Below are 25105 nucleotides of genomic sequence, written 5' to 3' on the forward strand. Positions count from 1 at the left end.
TACAGCCTCTCGTGATTGTATGTTGACTCTGACATCTACTGGAATGGACTGTAGAGGGTCTTTTATTTTCCATCACATAAGATGGAGAGAACACCTGAAATGAAAGAAGTCTTTTATTGTGTGAGAGAAACGTTTGATTACTCTGTGCACTCAAATCTACACAATAACGAATGTGGAAAACAACAAAACGTTGCATTAATGCTTAAATGCGTAAACCAGAAAACTATTTGTTTTAATTACGTATTTTGAATCTGCTGATTAATCATCTGGTTGATGCACAAGGAATATCTGTCAGGGTGAGATTTAGGCCAAAGGAGCCCCAACGCTTAGGGTGGAAATTCATCCACGTAGGTGGTCACAGACCGAGGTGTAAACAGTGTTGCTCCAGTCTGATATTTCTGTGGCTGGATTTGTGGGAACATTTCAGATTCGAATCCTGCTGCCTGTGGGCAATTGGGTCATTTTTCCCCCAGTTTATTCCGACAGGAATGAAAAATGTTGAGCCAAGACATGCAGAGAAGAAAGGGGACACAGCCGGCCACATGTGTGGCAATCAAATGTGCCTACGGGGACTGTGTACTGTGACTGCACCTTCACAGGAAAACAGACATGTTGGTGTGCAAAACCACATGTAAAACCACATTCATACAATCATGTCATGGGATAAAACGTCCTTTGTTTGGAGTAAGATGGATAAATTGTCCAAATGTAATTTTAAGAGTTATTTCAGTGTAACTTTTCAACTCAATAATGTCTCATTTAGACAAAAAAAAGCATTTAGCCCAATTTATTTGGAAATTATTAGGTAGGTTTTCTTGTCAAAGAAATCAAAACTCGAAATTCATCCAATTCCCTGGTTTTAGTATATACTGCATAATAAATGTAATTTACTATGCAGTACATCAGTAAGGTGTGTGGTACCTGGGATTGGTACCACAGTGTTTCCAGGTACAGGCTACTTGAGTTGACATCCCTGTTTGTGACACAAGTCCCAGTGCTCCACTCTCATCCGCATTATCACCCGTAAAAACCCGGGATTGTCAGAAGAGTTGCCCCTGCTTTTGGTGGAGGGTAAACGAGCCCCAACTACGGGGGCAATTTCGGCAGTATGTTGCAAACGCCAGCCTAATCCCTTTGAGGCTGGGATCCATCCACACTTCTATCCTTAAGGATTTCTGCCTCCCCTGCCGTTTCAACTATCCCTCTCTCCCTCTCTTCATCTCGAAGGGATTAGGCCTCTGCGGCAGACGAAGGGCCGCTACATCCAACCGGCTGCTGGAATATGAAAAGCTGGATAAGTATTGGAAGACATAAATCTTCCCCCTCTCTCTCTCTCTCATGCTCCTCTTTCCTCTAACTCGAAAGTGAATGGAGTGAATTGGGCGGTGGTGGGAGGGGGGGGGGTAAAATCTGCTTTGTTATGTTCCGTGCTCCAGGATGGGTTATTGAATTTCTTACCCCACAGATCTTGATCGAGTGCCGGCGGTGTTAAACTGGAGGAGAAAATGAAGTCTGCCCGACTCTCACTCAATTATAGCCCTGATTGTCAATTGAGATTTTATTTCTGCACTTTGCTGGGAAGTGCACCATACACCCCTTCGTTGGATTTGTCCTTATTGACTTAATTACAGACAGATTGCGATGGAGTTTTAACTGACAGATCAAATGATCACCGCAGGACCAGTCAGGTGACAGAAGCCCACGCCTCTGCATTTCTGTGGATTTCTGTGCGGAGTTTTAGCTATTTTGGGGCCACGCAGTGGCAAGACTTTTTGGCCCCTGTGTCATAAGAGCAGAAGCGCAGTGGCCTTTTGATTTACATTTTCTCCAAAACATCTGTTGCCCGAAGGCTATAACTCACCCTGACACTAAAGAGGAGCTGTGTGTTTTGTCTGGATGGCGGACATATTATTTTAGTCTGCAGAGGAAGAGGACAGGAGTGGGGTCCGGCGGTCGGGCCTATGTTTGCCTGGGCTCTGGTGTCCAGAGGCAGCTGGATGTTGAAACATTAGGGGCTTGTCGGGGAGAGAGATGATGGTTTACATTCCTAGTAAGTGTCCTCGTGTCTTGGAATGTGGGCAAAGCGACTGCAAGCACATGTGGACCACTATTTCTTAAAAAACAAGAATAATATTCAAGCCGTCCTGGCCCAATCCAGCATCTGAGTGTCCTCTAGTGTATTTGTGGTGTCTGTTGGTCCGTCTGTGGCTCAGTCCATCTGTCAATGCTATCGTGAAGATGAGGAAGGAGGAAGGAAGTCCAAATGAATGATTCAGCATAATGTACAAATGCATTACAAATGCCACATGCACATGCAATATATATATAAATATGTTTGTGTGTGTGTATATAGCCATATTGCAGAAACATATATAATATTTATACAATATTGCATGATCACAGCATCACATACATGGAATAATTATAAAAAGAATAGATTGAATAGATAATTTTAATATGGAATGTTGCTTAATTCTACTGCCGGATATGTATTTCTATGCTCCCCCTGACTCCCCCTACTTCTGTTTTGTCACTGGAAGGCTGAGAAGGTATTTTAGCCAGGAAAGAAGGCTTGAAACTTGCACTCCATGGCACTGGAGAGGCTTTTCACGACAGGGGCAAATTCCCAGTTAGTGTATTCAAAGTGACTCTTCCTTTGTGCATCTTGCACTCTTGTCTCAGTTTTTTATCTTTCGGTTCTCTGCAGTGCAAGAGACTGGAGCAGGATCTTCATGTGAGAGAGCAAAGCCAGACTTCATCAAACAATGGCAGACACCTGAGTGCTGAAAATAATCAAGCTCGTGTTCGTAAGGTAAATGCATCTTTCCTCAGCACACGCAATTCCCCAAGAAACACTGGCCCACCTCCCTTAGAAATTAAGGTTATGAACTGTGTATATGTATCCTGTGTACATTAACGCTTGTCGTGCCGCAGGGCCTGTTTGCCAACAACAGCGTTTTTTTTTTTTTGTTTTTTTTTTTTTTAAACATGGTCCCCCCTGCCGCCTGGGTGCTTGCTTACAGAGGGACCTAAGTCCACCACGGTCTCCATCACACACAGCGCCATGTATCATTTATTAATTCCATATTTGCTTACAGCAGCCCTTGTTTGCCAGCACCGGGGCCCAGTCAGGCTGCTTGGTTTGACCACGTACCTGTGGGGTGTTCGAGACAACACGGGCGCGAGGGAAAGAGCCACGCGGCGTCAGGGCTGGAATCTCCGTCGCCTCTGCTGCCGGGCAAACATAAAAGCCGTTTGATTTCATCTTGTTTATTGGGTGGTCCCCCAGGGCCCTCAGAGTAACATTAAACACTGTAAACCCTTTTACTGTGCAGACCTGAACGTCAAGGATGAAACGTGTGACGTGGTACTTGGAAGTAGCCTCGTGATAAAAAAAATAATAAAAATTGCTTTATCCAGCTAGCACACATCACACGTTCAAACCCCACTTTCTCATACCCTGCTTCCACCACTGTGCCCATAAGCAATGCACTCCACCCTGTTTGGCTCTGGGGTGGGTGGGGGGTTGAACTTGTAATTAGTAAATGGTAATCACACCGCGTGAAGCAGCTTTAGGTGCCTCAGGCAGTTATCTTGACCTCAGTTCTCTTTTCTTTAATTATATGATTTTTTTAAAGCCTTATTTGTACGGCAGGACACTGTGAACTCAGTTTCTGGTCATTAATATGCACATGGTCATGAAAATGTAACAATTTCTGACTGTAGCAGATGTCCACTGAAAGGAATAAGCTGGAGTGTGACTCTGAATACTTTCTTAGCGGTCATTATCAATGGATGTCTCAGGGAAAAGATGGTTAGTTACCTTTAGATTAAAAATGCTAAAGCCCAATATAAGGCTTTTTTTTCTCTCAGATTCTAGCATGTGCACCTTTTTTTTTTATTTCTGAGGAAGATCGAGTGATGGCTTATTAAGAAATATATTAAATTTTGTTATTAATGTAGCACTTGGTTTTTCTATAAATCCCCTTAATTATAGATTGACTCCTGGGATTAGAGGGCTGGGTTTTTAATTTAAAATGAAATGGGAACAGCTGTCGTAAAATTAGTCAACAGTGCTGGGAACAGATCCTCAAAACAATTTAAAACTGAACAGGACTTTAACTCACATTTTACTTTTTAGAAAGTGAAGCCACATTAAAGGGGAAAAGTTTATGCCTGAGAAGTGAGTGTTCCCACTCACAGTTTTTTTTTTTCCCCCCCGAGGTTAGTCAGATTCTCATTATCTCTGAGTCTGAATAAAATTGAAATGATTCAACATTTTAGTTCTTGTTCTTATTGAACCTCATTGAACTATATAGTGGGATATTCTTTATAATATTTTTTATTTGAATGCATCTTGCCATGTTCCCTGAATGAGCGATAGTAAATGCAGAAAAGGACAGTTTGGGGGTAAGAATGAGAACGCAGGGTGGGGGTCAAGAGCCTTTGCCCCCTTGTGTCTGAAGTGGTCTTTGCCCTTAGCCTGAACCACCTGTGTTTGTTCTGTTGCGTTCCTTCTTTTCTTTCATTGCATTGACAGGCCACTCTGAGTCCCAGACCCACCCCCGACACGGCTAACACTGCCCACCACTGTTACTGCAGCAACAGCACTCTTGTGCTTTGCATTGAAAGTCATTATTGAAGGATGTGGTAGTGTTATAGGGCACAGTCAGACAACAGCAGTTCGGTCTGCTTGGCCGTTTGAGCCTCTTTTTTTTTTTTTTTGCTGGAATGGTGGGGTAATATTACCTGTCAGTGCAGGGACCATTGCCAGGTGAAACACAGTTTATCGCGGGTGGCAGCAGGTGACGGATGATCTTTTAATGAGTGATTGTGAACGGAGATGGAAGATAATGCTGTCATTGTTGTCGAGCTGAAGCGTAGGCTGTGCGTGTCGCATCAGTCACATCCAGGGGAGACAAGTGAGGAATGTTCCATGTATTGTCCAGAGCAAAGGCTAATTCATTTATTGATTAATTTTTTTTTTCATGCTTTGGCAATGCTTTTTTGGCATTATTTTATCCTGTTTCAGTCATGCATTATACATGTTCCTGCATATAATTTCCACAGTGTGTGTAATTATAATGCAAGCAACATCATTTACTATTACTGCATTAATAAATTCTCATGAAATATGATCATAAGGAAGTAGCCTTCTGAAGGTGAAAAGTGGGAAAAATTAACACTGGAAAAGATAAGTGTGGGTTTGAAAGCGGTTAGATAAATGCAAATTTAGAGGAAGTCGTGTAATTGACTGACAAATTCATATGTTAAAAATTGTTTGGGTTTATATTATATAATGAGTTGATTTATATAAATGCTCTTCATGCTGAAATTAGAACAATTCAAATTTTAAACTGCATACTGAATAATAGTTAGACTTAATAAAAGTTTGACTTCAGATCCTCATTTTGATATAACTGTCCAATAAATAAATGCTGAATTCTACTGATAATAATAGAAACATACACTATGTGCATATAAAGAAACCTGACTGGTGCATGATCCCTAACATTAGCTGTTGTGTACATTTCTGAATGAAGGATCCTTACAAAGGTGCTGTGGGCAAATCGCTCCTCTGTGACTGGCTTATGGGTCCATAATGACAGATGCAGTGACTCCCCCTCACTGGGCGAGAAAGGCCAGCTCCTGTCTGCCACCCTAGTCCCTTCAGCCCCCCCCCCGGCCTCTCCTCTTCTCTACCAAAGTCCTTTAGGAAAAGGTTAAGGCGTGTGCTCTCTTTTTTTTTTTTCTTCCCCTCACAGCACTCACAACAGGTTTGTTCGTTGCTTTGCGGGCCTAATTTGGATAGTATTATAATGAATGCTGGTAAAATACATATGATTAAAAGGAACCCGCTTTGAAGTTCCGCTCGGCTCCCGGTAGGAGTAAAGTACATATTGACTTAAGAGGTTAGCCTCTTTTTGATGTGTGCTTTGACTTGGGAGACCTGCTCACCAGTAATTAGAATGATTTCAGGCCCGCTCAAGGGGACGCTGCATGCACTTAGACTGAAGGTGTTCATGTGGTCCGTGCCCTGGGGTCGGACCCATCATGCATCCAAATGCGGGAAGCCCCGCACTCATCGCTTATGCCGTTTTTAACACCGTGACTCCATCCAGCCATGGTCAAGTTCTCTAAAACAAACACACATTAATCTGCAAATATATTTGTCCTCCTCCTCATGGTCCATGCTGACAATATTTCAGCTAAATTTATTTTGTCTGCCTGTTAGCCAGGCTGCTAAAGGTGCTCAGCATGGTGGGACTGGAGGGAATTGGTGGAAAAGTTACTGTAACAGCACCTTTCGATTGAATTAAAGTTAATGGGGGGGGGTCACAGTGGTTTCACAATACCAGAACTGGTATTTTATTCCGATATCAGTGAATGAGTCTAGAATGATTCTTGACACTGCAGCAATAAAATTTCATGGAGTTTCTTTTCCATGAATATACTGCAGGAATAATGTAGAATTAATTAGTAAAATGTCTTAAACAATTACTCTTAAAGCATTGTTCCTGTTACAGAGTGATTTGATGTCTTTAAAGAGTTTTTGTAGTTTTTAATGCAATCAGGGTTCTAGAGTTCTGTGTTTTCGTGGACTCATCCCAACCAACCTACATGGGGCACTAGCAATTTAAGTTGAATTTTACATGCACTACATGAAATTGCATGTATTAAAGGGCTCTCCTGAAAGTGAATTAAATCCATTTCAGACGTTCAGAGCGTTTCAAGGTTCTTTGTGTGGCATGTGGCAGCAGGTTGGACGTGTCCCTGTCCTGGTTATTGTGTGCAACGGATCTGATGGTACCGCAGCCTAATAAAGAGAGCTGGCACCCATCCAATCCCACAGAGAGGCATATCCGGCGCTGGCGCAGCTCATCCGGTTGTAAATAGACAGGTGGTGCTGATGGGTGTGCGGGTTGGCTACCCCAGGCGCCTCGCCTGTTGAATGGCATGGCGGAACGCTACACAAACAGGAAGTCGCCCTGCTTGAAGCTCATTCGTCCAGATACCGTGGCGAAAGGGTTCAGTCAAGCACCACTGAGCCTCTAGGTTGTTTATGATCCACCTCCACATGCATTGTGTAAATGTGTTTTTCTTGTAGAATCCACTCTCCCTCGTTCTCTTATCACAAGGACTACTGATTGCCGTCATTTACAGTAGGGACAGTTGCCATGTTTGTTTAGAGCGCTCTTTGTCTCCCCGGCTCCCTTCCCAGCTGTTGAGAACGAGGGACAATCAATGCATCCGTTTCAACGGCTGCTTATTAGTCGAGGTTGCAGAAGTGTGGGGCGTGGCCTGCAGTGTTTTACCACGGTAGAGGCCATGAGGGCTGTGTTTGCTCAGACTCTCCACACCACCATGCACCAAGGCTAGCCGTCCCCTCTGTCCTCTGTCTTTGCCACTCGCTATCTGTCTGTCTCTTTCTTTCCCTCTCCATGCCTGTGAGTAGGTGCTGATTGCAGTCACAATGTGCCGTCCCCTCATTGTTTCGGATGACTAGCATGGTGTGTCCCTTCTTAAAGGGGGGTGGTGGACTGGATTGTTGCTGAGCGATTGAGATCTGTTTCAGCATGGCTGGATATGATGAGACGTTAAAGTGGCGGCTGTAAAGTGGCGGCTGTTAATGATACAGATAAGAGGGTACTTGAATTTGAATATATTGCACTGTGCCAATACAGGGTCATTGTGGACTGTAATCATTTTACAGGAGTTTGTTGGTTTTGGATGATACCACTCTACTACTTCATTTACTGCTATTTTTAAGATATTTTAAGATATTTCTTATGTTTCCATATGTCTCATATTGAGTCTTATTAGTCTAAATTTCTAATTTTATCAAAGCTTTATTCTGAAATATTAAAACACTAAGTCTAAATATGTTACTTCAATATTCATATGAACTATTTACTTTCATTTCTGAATTTGTTGTAATTCTATGAACCTGTCTACTGAACTACTGCTGTATACAGTGCTGTTTAAGTTGGAGTCCAGGTAAACTATAATTTAGTTTTTTCTTAAGTATTGACAACAGAACTGTTCAATAAGGTTAGAGGGTTCTGGTTTTAATTCATTTAGAGCTGGTTTGAAACCAGCTGTCTTTACAGTACTAAGTCTAGTTCACTGATCATTGTACATCTGTCCGTATGATTTACACCACCTATTCATAATGTGACTTTTGCTCCACTCTAATAGAGCTTCAGTCTCAATGTGAAGAAGAAAAGAAAACCATTTTTCCCCACATGAGCTTTAGTATGTATTTCATGTATTTGCATATGGCATGACATGAGGTGAGATCTTAACGGAGTCTGGTGTCTCATTGCACTTGCCCGGGTGACATTGCTGGTTGTGTGTGTGTGTAGGAGGAATTGGAGGCATCTCAGAGGGACAGAGATAAGGCCCTGGAACTCTGCCAGAGGCTGCAGGAGGAGCTGCAGATGCTACGCATCGTCCACAGGTGAGCAACATACACACAACACATTCACTCCACAGATACAAAATATAACAAGGTTTTTCTTGTTTTACTCTTGTCATTTCTAATATTTATATTTAGATGCTGTCACATACAGTAGGTATGGAAAGTATTCAGACCCTCTTAAGTTTTTCATTGCAGCTATTTGCATAAATCATAAAGTTCATTTTTTTTATTAAACAAAGAAAAACTCAGATATCACATGGTCCTAAGTATTTAGACCATTTGCTGAATATTTAGTAGAAACACCCTTTTGTTCTAATACAGCCATGAGTCTTTTTGGGAAAGGTGCAACAAGTTTTTCACACCTGGATTTGGGGATCCTCTGCCATTCCTCCTTGCAGGTCCTCTACAATCCTGGCAGGTTGGATGGGAAATGTTGGTGGGCAGCCATTTTTAATTCTTTCCAGATATGCTCATTTAGGTTTAAGTCAAGGCTCTGGCTGGGCCATTCAAGAACAGTCATGGTGTTGTTGTGAAGCCACTCCTTCATCATTTTAGCTGTGTGCTCTGGGTCATTGTCTTGTTGGAAGGTAAACCTTCTGCCCAATCTGAGGTCCTGAGCACTGGACAAGGTTTTTGTCCAGTATATCCCTGTAATTGTCCACATTCATCTTTCCCTCCATTGCAACCAGTTGTCCTGTCCCTGCAGCTGCAAAACACCCTCACAGCATGATGCTGCCACCATCATGCTTCACCGTTGGGACTGTATTGGACAGGTCACGAGCAGTGCCTGGTTTTCCTCTACACATACCACTTAGAATTAAGGCCAAAAAGTTCTATCTTGGTCTGATCAGACCAGAGAATCTTATTTCTCACCATCTTTGAGTCCTTCTGGTGTTTATCAGCAATCTTCATGCGGGCTTTTATGTGTCTTGCACTGAGGAGAAACTTCCACTGCACTCAGATCTGGCAGGCTACAGCAAAATATATATATATTTTATTTATATCTCTTAGTTGATGGTCTTGTATCTGTGTAAAAGACTCCAAATTGTATGTATTTTGTTTTGTTATTCAATAAATAACTGATCACATTTGAATCATGATTCCATTCGTTAGTTATTTTATTTACTGTAGTTGTTTCCCTTCTTTGGTGAGATTTGATTGTCCTGATCGTGTTTAATACAGCACACCTTCTTAATGTTGAGCAAATGACTGACGTAGAAATAAAGGTGCTTTGGTACACACACACACACACACACACACACACACATTCTGTTTTATGTAGATGTATAGATTACAATGTTATTTTAACACAATGGATTTGGATTGGGACCATTCATTGACTAGCACAGCAACTCCTCCCAGTCATGGATTGGGGTCTCAGAAAAAAAGACAATAGTTGATGAGTATGTCTTATTTTTTTTAGATAGAATTTTTGCAACCTCCAGGTAAAATAATAAAGCATCATTTTGTTATGGTGTTTAAAATGGACATTTTCTTTTTTTTTCAATTCAATGTAGAGATACAAAATCTGTCTATCTCCTGCTTCTTGAATATCAATAAGCCTTTGCTTATGATTCCTTTGTTTTTTTTATACCTATGTATTTCTTAAATTTTATATCTATTAATAATCCTAAATCATAAAATGTTCCCATTTTCAGTGTATGAATCTGTCCATTCCAAGTCCCCAACACACACCAGTTCAGACCTAGTGAACTGTATACAGATGCATCCCCTAAATCTTCTTGCACCATTTCCAGAAGGGAAACTGCCTCTGCTTCGGCCCCTTTTTTTAACTTCTTAATATAGAAGCGGGTGCATGCCGCTCCAGCAGTCTCATCATTACAGCAGCTCTTATTAAAACTGAGCCCAGCCCTACCTCCCCGCTCCACTTAAAAACTCATATTAACACCTCAGATCGCACTACCACTGCACAATGTTTAAAATGGTTTGGGAGCTAGACAATAGACACCATCAAAATTGCTTTTAAAAAATAATGGCATAACTCAGTTCATCAAATAAAATTACAAATAAACCGTTGTTGTTTGCTGCAGTGTATCTGGAGGAAAATAAAAACCGAGTTCACACAGCGTTATTACGACTATTGGTTTAAGTTTATTTGGATTGGTTGGCCTGTATTGACAACAATCACAGATTGCAGCTTAAATGCTCCAAAGCAGAGTATTTGCTGTCTATTGCAAAAACCTAGATATTACTGTTTGTTGCCATTACCTCTGAGAGGCTGCTTACAGTTGCAGTGGGCAAGTGTGGATCCAAACATTTTTGGCCTCTGAAGGCATAAACTGAAGTCTGATGGATTAGATTGGTTAAATACACTTGGCTCAGAAAGTAGCCATTCTGGTTTGGTTGCACGGATCCTGTTTGAGTGGGACTTGTATCCGTATTCGCTGAAGTTTCTCTTCCCGCCACTTCTTTTTTTTTTTCTTTTATCGTCTCATCTTCTGTGGTCTGGCTGACTGTTGGTGACATGTTCTATAATATAAAAAAAAAAGAAGAAAAAAAAAACATATGACATTTAAGAACTGGAGGAAGACGAGGTGGGGTTGAAGTGGCGGTTTTTGGGTGACTCTCGCATTATCCCCAGCCCCCCCAAGAACCTACACTGGCCCAAGAAAAGGAGAAAAAAAAGTGAAGGCAGACATTGTATTGTCGCCCATTTGCATTGTGTGGGAGAGGAGAGAGCTGGGCCTGGCGGTTATCAGCTCGCCTGTTGAACTGGACCTTCTGAAGGGGGAAACCTTCCAGCCCCCCAACAAAGCCCAGAAGATGGCTCTGTCTGTTTGCTCTGAGGATTCCACTGCCTCCCCATTGTGTCCTCAGGATAACAGACAGGCTCAATCAGATGAAAGAGAAGAAACAGACATGAGAGAGAGAGAAAGAAAGGGAGGAAGAGAGAGGGAGAAAAGCAGGCGACCCAGAAATGTCTGAGAGAACTTCAAGCATCTTTTCAGCTCCCATCGTCATGTCTCTCGTGGTATGTAGTGCAGTACGGCACCGGGGCACCCTGTCGCTTGTAAAAAAAAAAAAGAGTGACACTCTTTAAAAAAAACAACTTTGTGCCGCTTTTGGATGAGACGAGTCATTTTAATGAGTTGTGATTGGCCGCTGGGCAGCGCCAAGAGGGCAGACACTGCTTTGTTTGAGAAGGAGCCAGAGCTGCGAGGGCCGTCGGTGGCGGGGAACGGGAGGAGGGGGCAAACACAGTGCGACCAGGCTCCTCACGTTCCGTACAGCTCCCCCGAGAGCGCTCATTATCAGGCCCTGGCCGCACTCTTAACACCTTCAACTCAATAGTCATTAGGACACATTAGGCCAAGCAGTCTCCTGCTCCGATTCAGCTCTTCACGCCGCCTTCATCTCTTTTCTGTTGTGTTTGAAATAATTTTAAATTCATTAGAAGATTCCAATTGATTTTGAATAGTCTGCTTTTCTTTTTTCATTAAAGCCAAATTCAATGCACTCGCGACAACAGGTACTGATATCCTTGTTCAATAATTTTAATCCAAATAATTGTAATTTTCTATCCAAATCTGCTTGTTCAGAATGTTCTGATCTGATTTGAGGTGCTTGTATCTGAGTCATCACGTCGACTGTACATGCAAAATTAGTATCAAGGTCCGTTTTCATTACAAAAAGTGTTTTATTTTAATTACTTAATGAATTCTTTTTCTTTTTTTTTTCCAAAATTGAAGTCATGCTTTTCTGTATTTTTTTTCTTGGTCTTGGCATCGGCCAGCTATTTAGCATTTGCCAGGGCAATAGAAATGCATCTTTAAGCAGTGGTAAGACGTTTGAAATGCACCGATAGTCTCCGCTGGAAACGATGCTGGGGCTGGACTCATGAATGAGTGATGAATATTAGAGTGCTTGTTTGCAGAGATAAAAGCGAGGTGACCAGGAAATGTTACGGCACCTGGCATCAGTGACAGGAAGCCAGGCGTGTTCGCTTTCAGCTGCAAAGTTAGCCACTGGCGCAGAATTAGCCTTGGGCTTCCAATCTGTGCTGCAAAATACATTTGGCGGATTGTCTGCAAACCCTCCCAGCAAGCCAGATCCACGGAGCAGGGAAGCGGGGTAGGGGAACTCATCTGAAACGCACAGCAGTGCCCCTGCAAGTCCCCGCCTAAATTGGTTTTGTGTTCCTACATCACGTTGGCAGGTGGGCAGCAGAGCCAGCGATGGAGAAAACGAAGAGAGGGGTGGAGGGTTTGACTTGTGGCTGTCAGTCCAAGGTGTGGCGTGATCGATTGGCTTATGGATGAATCTGTATGAGGTGTGGTCATCCATTTTTAGCCTAAAAGGTTTGTTTCTGTGTGTGTGTGTGTGTGTGAGCACGCAAGATTTGCCCCCCTCAGCTCTGACCTCAGTGTTTGCAGAGAGGGCCAGAGATAAGTCTCTATTAAAAGGTTATTTTACATATCCTCCCTGATAGCATGCCTCTGGCCTCGTTAACCATTAAGCCCTTTTCAGAATTTGAGGGCAGGTTCGTTGAGACCTAGCACTGCGATTAGTTATCTGATTAGGCCTGTTAATGAGTAACGCAGATGCTCAGACGTGCTTTCTGCAGGTCCTCTCCCTCGGCCCCTTTTTTCCCTGGAAGTAGAGCAACATGTGCATGTTCAGACAGGGTCACTTGAAGGTAACTACATACCTGCAGTATATAAATGATTTAATAGAGCAGGAACTGGGCCAGATCTTTTTCACAAAACGATAAAAGCATTACTCTATGATGTCATTCTTTTTAAGACAAGAAAAATAAAAACAGCCCTGTCAAAGGAATTGTTAGTTTCTAAATACAACTGGTCAAAACTATCATTTTGCAAATGTATTGCTACAAGAGATGTCTATATTTTGGGGTATTACCTGTAAAGCTCGTTTTGTTACAAATCTTACACTTAAAAAAAAAAAAAAATCACTGACACTGCACCGCTTTTCCCTTGAATTTGGTTTGTTGGGCAGGAGGGGTCAGAGGGTCATGGAGGGTTTTGTAGATAAGAAAATCCATAGTGAAGGGGAACGTTCCCCTGTCCTTGTTTGTCACTGTCACCGGAGAACCTTCGTACCCAATATGTTTGCATTTAATTAAACAAAGCACACAGGTTTACATCTCTCACTTGGCTATCAATATCACATCACAATTGATCACCGTCTCAGGGGCGGGGCCGGGGCCGACGAGAACGCCCGGCATGATGCAAGCAAAAGTGCAATATAAGAAAAAAAAAATGCGTCGGGCAGAGATCAAATGTAAAACTCCACATGCAGCATATGAGTGTCGTTATCTTGACATTAAATCTGAGTTTGAAATAAGTCCCATTAAGTTAGGACATTTCTAAATATTTCAAGCTGGCAGGCTAACGGTCTTTTGCAACACCTTAATTCATGAACGGTTGCATTTCCACCGTGTCTCGCCACGTGTGAAGATCTTGTCAGTTTATCTGGGGCTCATCAGATCTTTCATGATCTTGTTTTTTTTTTTCCCCACCATCTCCTATTTCCTGCTCTTTGCCTTTGTGTTGAGGAGCACCTGTCTGGTGTTGCCTGCAGCCAGTGGTGGCACTGGGGTGGTCAGGATCGTGCCTGGATTCGGATTCCTTCCTCCTGACATTCTGTTGCATGATTAGCTCCCCGTATTGTCTGGTGTTTCCACTCTGTGACTGAATATTAATCTTGTCCCCCGGCACCGCGATGCTTGATTGAGAGCAGCATTTCCTGCTGTCAGGTAAACGCAGTGGCACGCTCCCGCTGTCAGGGTCACCTCCCGGTTTTTGGAATGTTGCCGTTTTTTTTTTCTTTGTGGTGCAACGTTGAAGGTGATTCCAGATAACTTTATGGGGGGGGACGACACCAAAAAAACACCAGAACTTTGATGCATTGAAACTCAATAACAGTAAGAGACTTGGGGCTTCTTTTCAACTCTTTCATGGGGTTCAAAGGCCACAGTCCTTTTTGTTTTAGCTTGTGATTTTAATGAATTAATCATATTCATACAGAATTCATTGTTCTGCAGCCAGCACCAGGCAGAAACAGAAAATGCAGAGATGAAGGAGGTGTGCTCCCCAGCATGCACCACACCCACCAGCCCAACCAACGAGTGCCAGTCCCTCCTCCGCCGACTCCAGCTGCTGACCTCTGAGCACCAGAACACGATGGGCCAACTCCAAATTTCCCAAGAGGCTGAGCGGGAGGCCAGAGAGCGAGTACAGAAGTGAGTACTGAGCATAGACTAATATCGTGGGGGAAGAATTTGTGCACTGGTATGTTTTCCAATGAGAGGTGAAAAGTGAAGTGATTCTGTCATTGCGAAGCAAAGCAAGCGGTGCACACAACGAAATGTGTCCTCTGCATTTAACCCATTGGTAAGCAGTGTGCAGCCATGACAGGCGCCTGGGGAGCAGTGTGTGGGCACGTTACTTTGCTTACTGGCACCTCAGTGACACCTTCAAACTGGCAACCTTCCGATTACGGATCCGCTTCTTTACCCACTAGGCCACCACTGCCAAAAGGGATCTGTCTCTGTCCTTCGGTCCTTCCGTCTTCATAAAAGCATAATTAAAGTTAATCTGAGAGCCAGAGTTAATCAGTCACAACAAAAACTCATCTTTTTATTTTCTGTATATCGTGAAGACATGCTTGCGATGACTTATGTCTAATGTAGCACCTTCAGCCTTGCGTCTTTAACCTCTGAGTGTTGAAGGGTTTAGTTTGTCTACAGGTTTACAAATGTGCCTCTGCATGTACGTCCTCTGCAGTTCGTGTTGCGAGTTCTGTTTCTGCTGCCCTCAGCACCATTGGAACTGAAAGGAGATATAACCATAACCTCCAGATCCATCAGTTCACGTGATTAGATATATGCAGCGATTGCATTTGTGTCTGTTTTTGTGTGAAGGGAGGGCCACCCATCCTCTCTCTGCTGTCTCTCGTCTTTTCTCCTTTCTCCCACATTCACTCTGGGACTCTCCTTGCAAAACAAACAGCATTCGCTCCACTCATCTATTTGCTCGGTGAATTAACCAGGCCGGGGGAAGGGCGTTGTTGGGGAAGCTCGGAACACTGGGAAGGGGCACCCGCTCTGAATCCTCCAGCACCCCAGAATGAGATGAAGGTTTTTTTTTTTGGGGGGGGGGGCGGGGTTTAAAAGATTGAATATTGTATTCAAACGAGTCTTATAAGGGGCAGTTTGACTGGCAAATGATCCCTCTCCGCCATCACTTCCCATGACTCCACACACTGAGCACATAAAACAACGGCCGTTATCTCACGGTGAAAGGAGGGAATAAGGGAAAATGTGCCTTTTAGTCTCAAGAATGCACTACCAGGAACACACTCGTTTATGGGTTAAATCGCTGACTCGGAATCATGAAACAATGTGAGGATATGTAATAAACTGCGTAATGTTTCATAATTCAACGCTGCATTTCACTCTCTTGGCTTTCCCTCCACCCTCCACGGGTTTCCAACTGTCCTGAAAGAATGACTGTTGTGGAGTAAAGGGTTTCAGCTTCACATTAGCCGTTTTCCGACAGTTTGTTGAGCATCTTTAATGTGTCTTCATTCCTTCATGAGGGTAGAACCGATTCCTCGCGTCATTGTGGAGCGAGTGGGCACAATCCATGTCAGCGAAACACTTCCTGCTAATGTCGTGCTAGCAGCCCTCTGAGCCAGAGCGCCCGAACTCACATCACAGGACATCTGAATTTCAGGAAGCCAAAAAAAAAAAAGAAAAGGTGAGAAGGGTTGTTCTTTTTGAAGAACGGGAGATACCGAGAGGTGCGGCTCTAGTGGTTTGTATTCTGAGTATTTATGACTCTGTGCCAGTGACCTCTGATACCGGTCGCTATAACAGCAGACCGACTGAGTGGCCAAGGGTCTCCTGCTTTTCCCACGTCTTTTTTTTTTTTTTTTTTTACTTCCCAGAAAGGGGCCTGTTGAGGTTTGGCAGCGGAGAAGTTGTGCGACGGAGCGCGTGTGTGTGTGTGTGTCTTGAGTACATTTTTCAGCCTGCGTTCATGTGATTGTGTGCATGCACGTGTCTCTGAGCAGCTATTTGTTAAAGACTATTCTTGTTTGTGCGGGTTGTTATATATTTGGTTGTATCTGTATACTTTGTGTGTGTGTGAAGGAGAGAGAGGGAGATGCTGTCTGGCTCTATATAACCCATATGAGTGTGTGTGACCTGTAGAGGTTTGTGTATTTATTGTGTGTGTGTGTGTGTGTGTGTGTGTGCGTGCGCGCTCCTGACAGCGGATCAGGGTAGGTCATGCTCGAGGATCTAAGGCTCTTACACCTGACTGTGAGGTGACACCCAGATGGTGGCCCTGGCGGCCAGCGCTCGGGCCGGGTGGGGGCGGTGGGGTCTCTGGGAAGCCGCGCTGACGCGGAGCCCCATTGCAAGGCGGTGCGAAAAATGCAGGGGTGAGACGGGCACCCCGCCGCCCCCCAAAGGCGCGCACCCCATGTGCAGGAAGGCGAGAGGCGGCGGAGAATGTGGCACCTCAGTGCCGGGCCCCGGAGCCCCCATTGACTGGGGGGGGGAGCGGAGGACCAGCTGAATTTCTAATGACGCGCTGAATCAAACTTGGCCGTGAAAGGGGTGACACAAAGGAGCCTTTTCATTGGAGAGGAGGAGGCGGGGGCCGGTGCCGGCAGGGGCGGCCCGCTGACAGATTCTCACCGCCGACTCCCATCACGCTCCGGCCTGCCGGTCGGCAGCGGGACGGCGTCGCCCGCTTGCTGGTCGCTGTTTATTCACCAAATGGTCACGTCGAAGAAGAAGCCGTCCGACTAATAAACACGTCTCACGGCGTCACGGTTTGTGTTTTGCGGTGAGGGGGAAAAGTAAAAAGGCGCGCAGCTGCGGGGTGTTTATGCGAGGTCGTCGTCAGCCCCGCCCCTCTCCGGTTCTAATTGTTGGTTTTGCGATACTGTGAATTCTTAATCAGGATTTATACTTTTACTGGCCCCACCCCGGCGTGTATGTTGGGGTTTGCCAGTCGCCCTTCAACAAACAGAGCCTTCCCCAAATCCGCACCACACACCAGCACACCTCAGGCGTCCCACCGATGCCACCCGCTCCGGATAATTGTGCAAACGTGACCGAGACGCTAATAAATATATTTACCCTCCCCGCCTTAAAATCAAACACCTCCACCACACAAGGGGACAAGGTGTTTGCGTGTTTATTTGTAGGCAACTTTGCATGCGCGCGTGTGTGTGTGTGTGTGTGTCTGCTAATGATATGTCAGTGATATGAACAGTCTGTGTTTATGTTGCTGTCTGTGGACTTGACCCAAGCATTCAGCAGCAACCTTCCATAAATATTAGTTTTCCCCTTTTTTACTTCAGTGGCATTTTATTTTTGTATAGTATAAAGACTTCAGAGATCAGCCGGGTGACACAGTAAGTCATTGCGCTATTGTGTGACACCTCAGTGTTTTGTTACCTTCTGTTTGTGCTACATAGACACTAGAAGCATCATGCCTGCTGAGTGTGTGTGTGTGTGTGTGTGTGTGTGTGTGTGTGTGTGTGTGTGTGTGTGTGTCTATCACGCATATGGCCAGGCTGGCTGGCACAAATCTCAGTCTGCAGGAAACAGGTGGAGATGTGGGCCAGAGGCTCCCCGATGCCCTGCAGCAGCGCAGTGACAGTCGGGCCAGATAAGACACAGTCGCGGAGGGCACTCTGCGTTCTGTCTCGCATCAAAACAAAATATTCCAGCGCAGCAGCACCGCTCACTTTCACCCAAATGTGTTTATTCATGTTTCTTCATTCATGCTTTATTATTGCTGTTTTATTCGCGCATTATCATCCCATGTTCGTGTAAATAGAATCTAATGTCTACTATGACTCGACTGTCAGGAATAATAAAATCATGAGTGAAATACTATTAATCCATCTAGAATGTGTTTTTGTTTTATTATTTGGTATTTATTATTTATAATCATATATTTTAACATTTTATCCACTAATAAAGAAAATTCTACCCGGTCACCAAAACCTTGACCTAAGGTGACAGTCGGTTTCATGCTTATTTTATGCACCAGATTATTTGTCGATAAAGTCTCCGAAGAATATCTGTGGCAGGGAAAGAGAGCACTGCGGTGAAATCCCGGCTGCGCGGCAGAAATCCCGACTCAGACTGGGATTTTCACTTTAATTTAAAGCTCAGTGGTGGATGCTGCTAGACGCAAGTATCTCCCATTTTCAATTTCGTGCCGCTTTTTTCCTCTTCAATTAAGTGCCAGTCTGGAGGCTGAGATACATTTTGTTCTTTTAACCCCGTCAGCCATGTCTGACGTGCAGATTTATCGTTTATCTTAAGTAGATTATTTCGCACGAGTAGTTAGAATTTTTTTTCATGGAGCCATTTGTACGGACAACCGTGCTCTTTTTCATTCGATTCGGCGAACCGCCTGTCCCCGTTTGACCGGGAGGAGCTGAGCCTGCACCGGGATAAAGAAATCCGGAATAAAGACGGGGAGTAAATCGTCGGTGTGGATATTTTAAGGGCGTGATTAGTGGTTTGGGTCCGGGCGCTGCTTCACCCCCTCCGCCCCGCTCCCTTTCACCAGGCCGCGTTCTCACGTCTGACCAGGGCTCTGCTCTCCCTCCTCCCCTGCAGGCTGGAGCGGCTGGTGGAGGTGCTGAGGAAGAAGGTCGGCACGGGCAGCGTGCGGAAGGTGATCTGACGGCGTCCTGGCTGACCGGCCGGCCACATCTGGCGACCAGGCAGTCGCTTTTAGCGCCGAGCAAACACGGCCACAGCCTTAGCTGGGCAAACAGTTGTTAGAAATGCAGCACTCAGAAGGTCTCGTTCCAAAACCCCTCTCCAAAGAGAGCGAGAACCTAGCAGAATCGTAAATGTTTAACTGCTGCTGCAGGATCTTCTGTCTCTTCCATTCCTCCTCCTGCAGACTTTTTTTCTTTCTTTTTTTTTTTTTTAGCTGATTTTATTTATTGGGGTGCTGTACTGCTATTGATCTGGATCGACCGTGTTTGTGCTGATATTTGGAAGTCTGGTACAAGAAGGGAAGTGGGCTTCTGCACTGTATTACCTTTTATTAAATAAATTGTATTTGCCTCCCCCCTCTCTGTTAATTTGGAATAAAAAGTATCTGTGACCACATATAAATCTGTCTGATGATCTTCTGTCTGGTTCTGTTCGCAGCATCACTCCACTCTAGTCTACATTAGAATGTTCATTTTCTTGCTTTTAACTTTTTTCACTCTGCATTCTTAAAACAGTGAACAATTTTTTTTTTTTCATTCAATATTATGCCTGATAATATTATGTGTGTGTGTGTGTGTGTTTATTTATTTATATATATATATATATATATATATATATATATATATATATATATATACACACACACACACACACACACACACACACACACACACACACACACACACACACACACACACACACACACACACACACACACACACACATACATACATACATACATACATACATATTATATTGAGCTGTTTGAAGTGTCAGTAATAGTGGGTGATATCTGGTGATGTTCCACCCGAATTCTTCTGCATGCAGAAGAGATATGGTGACCTTTTGAGGAAGACCGTATACCGAACTATAAAAACCGACCGGGCCGAGAAGCCGGGAAGGTCGGACGCTGGGCTGAAGGTGCAGGAAGTGGAGGAGGAAAAGCAGGACCCGCCGCCGAGCTGCCCTCCCCTCTGACAAGCTTGTCCGACTCCAGTCCGCGGGTCACCGCCGAGATCCCGCGACCTGGGTGTCCACCCGACCCGCACGCCTTTAATCCCACCACCGCCGGATAATCCCGCTTGTTAAACAAGTTCAACTTCTTTTGTGGCCCTCTGGAAAGTTGGGCTCCGCTGGCCGGTCTGCGCACTTCTCCTTTTTTTTTTTTTTTAATCAGATAATCAGAATATCTTCTGTTTTATGGCCGTCAGAGTGGCCGTTTTTTTTTGGGGTGTGAAGACCCGTCACATGAACGGGTCTCTACAAAACACTTTTTTTTTTTTTTTATTCGCTTTAATTAAAAACGTGCCCCCCAGTCACACACTGTCTGATCCTGTTGCTATAACGACCCCAAATATCCCTGAGACCTCCACTTTCTCCAAAATATAATAACCAGTAAAAACTCCAGGTTAATTCGATAGGTTGTCTGAAACGATCATTTCTTATAACATTATAACAACTCGCGGAATTATTCGATAGTTTTGTGTTTAGTTTTCTAAACTAGATAATTAAAACTAGATATCTGATAATACTGACCTTGTTCGTTTTTATTTATTTATTATCATTATTATTATTCGTGTGTTTCGTTTTATTTGTTTCGTAATGTTTGTATGAAGCTGATCTGCGACTGGCGTTGAGACCACCAACCTGACCGAGGGAGTGGGGGGGTGCTAATAAACCCTAATAAACTTCTTCCCCGTCATTTTCGGCGGAGCAGCAGCTGCTTCGGATGGAGATCTCTCCTCCTCGCCCTTTCAAAGCCCCCTTTCTTTCTGGAGGGCCGCTGCTTTGCTCTTTTCGTTGGCCGCGCACAATCGCGTTATTGGAGATAATTAATTCAATCCCCATCAGAAGGCATTAGCAGCGCGCAGATGAATGAATGAAAGGAGGGAGGAGAAGAAAAGGTCGGCGCGGAGGCGAGCTGATGGCCGCGTTTGAAGTCGAGGGCCGCGCGCATTGTCCTCCAAATTTCTGCCCATAAGGCCGCGGAAAAGCGGCTCGCACGATGACATATGTTCCGAGTTAATGAGGGGGGGGGCGTAACAATCGTCATAATTCCGAATAACATCCCAATGTCTTCTGTGCGTCCGTTTTCTTCCCGAACGTGATGATGATTATGATGGTGGTGGTGATGATGAATCTACTTCCAGCCCCCCTGAGCAGTTGATGAGCGTGTTAGAGGTAACTTTGTAAACCTGATCTGAGATCAGTTTCGAACAGCTGGACAAACGGACGGACAAGACGTCGAGCATTTCACACGTCCCACGTTCTCCGCGTCGCTCCTGGTTTTTCATACCGACGCACCTGCGATCTGATCGTTTTGGAGATTAATATCCATATTAACCCAAACGGGCACAAATATTTTTTTAATCATTATTCCAATGATTTGTTAAATTAATATTTACATTTTATAAATAAAATTATCATTTAATGAAGCATGAAATATAAATATAAGTTTTTGTTATTATTTTAGAAGAGGAGGAAACGGGACGCGTGTTTTACTAAAAAATATATAGTTTCCAAATACGACGTATAGTATATTTTATTTGTATAATTATTTAAATACATCTGATCGTTTCGCCAGCAGTAAATCGGAGACAATAAATGCGGGTAACCCAATTAAATTAATTAAATGTAATGAATTAATATGATTAATTGTGTGACGTTTTTTAATTATTTATTTCTTAATTAAAAACAATTCATTTGTAATATTCGTGAGTGTTTTGGCTTTTTTTTTTTTTTTTTGGAGCGTTCAGTCCTTCTCTCCATTTTATTTACGCGTCGGGGGGCAATTACACGATAATTAAATGAATTTCATGGTTACTCAGCCAAAATGTGAGTCTACAAAATGCCATGATCAAAGTAAAATCTGTTCAGGTTCAGGAACCCCTCGTGTAGGTTACGGTTCACAAAAAGATCCCGTGGCCTCCATTCCTTCCTGCTCATTAACCAATAAAAACCAAACCCAACATCTCCTCTTTCGGGGTCAGAGAGCGCTGCGGAGAAATACATTTATAAATCCATACAAGTATTTATCGGCTCATATGGAATTATTTTCATTCCACCCGTCGTTCTACTCATTAATATCGCCCAGAGTAAAATATGGTCGCTTTGCCTCATGTATCCAGTAAAATAAATCTGAATATGAATTGCAACAGTGAATAAGTGTGGAGAATATTTATTCAATAATGACCACAAATAAATTAATCTCATGCAAAGTCAAGAAATCGAAATGACAAAAATAAAATAAAATAAAACAATAAAACTGCACCAGACGTCCCTGATTCTTTCGGGAGGAACCGAAAATAATAAATGAAAATAATAATTATATCACCAAACACCGGAACTGCGTTTTGTGTAAAGAAATACATTTTTATTATTGGTAATGCAGTTCCAGACGGAATGAATGTTGTCCCAGTATAACAAAAAATGAAAACGAATTCGTCCAAATATGATGGAACTAAAACCACATAACAGCCACACATATGAAACACCGCTGCTTTTTTTTTCGTTTTTCGTAATTTTTTTTTTGTCGTTTTTTTTTATTCAGCACGCGTTCCACAAGACCAAATGAACCTTCATTCATGCACACTGTAACATATGGACACATCTGTCATGGGAACTACAGGTCGGACGAGAACAACGTTATCTTCTTACAGGATCCAAAATAACAACAAAAAATTATTCTTTTTTTTTTCTTTAAATACACTAGCGATTATTTTTTTTCCTTTACAGCCGGGATATACAATCATTCGTTGGGGGACACTTTACAGAATATTTTTATACACATACACGTTCTTATACTTTAAAGTAACAGTCCTTTTTTGTGCACCGAGTGCATGCAAAAAAAAAAAAGTATTTTTGTAACGTACCGGGCCGGGCTGAGCGGTACTACGACGTGTTGAGGACCGGTCTGGAATACACACCTTGGTAGTAGGACGCCTCGGAGACCCCCGATCCGTACGAGGAGTACTGCAGCGCCTGCTCGTACGCCTTCAGGTCCAGTCTGTGCTGCTGCGGCTGCTGATGCTGCTGATGCTGCTGCTGATGATGGTGATGATGCTGCTGCTGCTGCTGCTCGGACGACGACATGAGGTTGTTGATGGAGAACGGGTGGTTGAACGAGAAGTGCGGGTCGCCCTTCAGGTGCAGCTGGGACTCGTGGGCCTGCAGCGGGTGCGGCGGCGGCGGCGGCGGCGGCGGAGGGAGGGCGCCCTTCAGTTCCCGCGCCTCCAGGCCGGCCGGGCTGGCCGGCGGCTCCATGTGGCCGCCCTTGACGCCGCCGTCGGCGCCCGGCGAGCCGGAGCAGGCGCTCTGCTCCTTCCGGCCGTCCCCGCCCTTCCCGGCCGACAGCTTCTTCTCGCACTTGAAGCGCTTCTGCCTGCGCAGGTAGCAGCCGTTCTCGAACATATTCCCAGAGTCGGGGTGCAGCGCCCAGTAGGAGCCCTTCCCGGGCTTGTCGGGGGACCGCGACACCTTGACGAAGCAGTCGTTGAAGGACAGCGAGTGGCGGATGGAGTTCTGCCAGCGCTGCTGGTTCTGGCGGTAGTAGGGGAAGAGGTCCATGATCCACTGGTAGATCTCGCTGAGGGTCAGCATCTTGCTGGGCGCCTGCTGGATGGCCATGGTGATGAGGGAGATGTACGAGTAGGGCGGCTTGGCGTGCGGGTAGCTCCTGCGGAACGCCTTGCCGTCCCGCGGCCGGCTGAGGGCGGGCTGCGCGTAGGTCATGGGGCTCATGGCGGGGCTCATGCTGGAGTAGGGGTTCAGCGCGGTCATGGAGGCCTGCTGGGCCGACATGGCGCCCATGCCCGACGGGCTGAGGCTCGGCACCCCGCCGCCCATCCCGTTCATGGCGCCGGCGCCGCTCGGCGGCATCCCCGCCATGGCGCCCGGGCTGAGTCCGGCGCCCAGGCCCGGGTTGGCGTAGGACATGTTGAAGGAGCCGCCGGTCATATTCCCACTCGTGGACATGCCCATGTAGCTGTTCATGGTGTTCATGGAGGCCAGGCCCGCGCCGTTCATGCCGCTGTTCGTCATGGGCGAGTAAACCTGCAGAGGAACAGCAGCTGATCACACGCCTAAGAACTAAATAATAATTATAATAACTAAACTATAAGAAGAAGAAGAAGTTAAAAAAAAATCTGACAGGGACAAAACACGACACAACATCCGTTCATTAAAAAAAGTGTTTTTTTTAAAGAATACGGAATTATTTACTCGTAAAAAGTATATTTTCGTTGGAATACATATTCGTGTGAATTGTGTACGTGGTCACAGTTTGTCATTTGTCAACGCTGAATGTGAAATGATCGAACGGGTCGTGACTCTCCGTTCTGTTCAACGTTCACTGTGAACGAACTTACGGGTAAAAATTCGCACCGAAACGACTTTGGCGGGTAACGGCTGGTTCGGTGGCCGGGTGGGGACCCCGGGTGACGCTGCTGCCACCCAGCGGGTTCGACCCTGGAAGCAGCGCTTCCTCGTTCCGATTTCCTCCGACGCGGACGCGTGGAAGTTCGTTTCGTTTTTAAAACGCGAACGCGTATGAGCAAAAGTGTTACCTCCTGCGCGTCGCTGTAGTAGCTGCTCCAGTCGGGGGTTTCGTGTCCTTCCATCTTCACGGCGCCCAGCATTGTGGTGGGAATCCACGGCTGGTCAACACGCGGGGTCCCCACGCGCGCGCGCGCCACTCGTGTCCGGGACACTGCGCGCCTCCGGCGAAGTGAGGAGACGTCCGTCGACGGCGCCCACCCACCCGCCACCTCCACCGCGTCACGCGGGGAACGGCCGGCCCACCTCCCTCCTACTCCGACCTCCATCCCTCCCTTCCCCCGAGTCGACCTGTCCCGTCCGTTTACGCCGAGTTCGTGTAAAGTTACCGCGAGTTGCTCCATTTATCCGTTAAATCAACGTGAATCGCACATTACACGTTTTAT

The 25105-nt window shown here is 44.9% G+C and overlaps 2 protein-coding genes across 2 annotated transcripts in view; one reads left to right on the forward strand and one right to left on the reverse strand.

The window, feature by feature from the left end:
- mipol1 (mirror-image polydactyly 1) overlaps positions 1 to 19568 on the forward strand; it is a 45062-nt gene extending 25494 nt beyond the window's left edge. Inside the window, exons 11-14 of the mRNA XM_028996576.1 lie at positions 2708 to 2812; positions 8367 to 8461; positions 14448 to 14645; positions 19059 to 19568. Of these exons, the coding sequence (XP_028852409.1) occupies positions 2708 to 2812; positions 8367 to 8461; positions 14448 to 14645; positions 19059 to 19125 (465 nt within the window). The 3' untranslated portion in view covers positions 19126 to 19568. The remainder of the gene's footprint in view (positions 1 to 2707; positions 2813 to 8366; positions 8462 to 14447; positions 14646 to 19058) is intronic.
- A 2760-nt stretch (positions 19569 to 22328) lies between these two features.
- foxa1 (forkhead box A1) lies at positions 22329 to 24912 on the reverse strand. The gene is made up of 2 exons (XM_028974435.1): positions 24731 to 24912; positions 22329 to 24218 (listed from the first exon to the last, which is right to left on the reverse strand). The coding sequence occupies exons 1-2, from the start codon at positions 24800 to 24802 to the stop codon at positions 23058 to 23060; spliced, it is 1233 nt and encodes a 410-aa protein (XP_028830268.1). The 5' UTR covers positions 24803 to 24912; the 3' UTR covers positions 22329 to 23057.
- Positions 24913 to 25105: the final 193 nt, after the last annotated feature.

This window comes from Denticeps clupeoides, chromosome 1 (genome assembly GCF_900700375.1).
Source record: "Denticeps clupeoides chromosome 1, fDenClu1.1, whole genome shotgun sequence".
Classification (NCBI taxonomy): domain Eukaryota; kingdom Metazoa; phylum Chordata; class Actinopteri; order Clupeiformes; family Denticipitidae; genus Denticeps; species Denticeps clupeoides.

Coding starts and splice junctions, on each gene's coding strand:
- foxa1 (XM_028974435.1), bottom strand. CDS start 24,802: ATGCTGGGCGCCGTGAAGATGGAAGGACACGAAACCCCCGACTGGAGC. Junction 24,219..24,730: donor ACTACAGCGACGCGCAGGAG/GTAACACTTTTG, acceptor GTTCCTCTGCAG/GTTTACTCGCCCATGACGAA.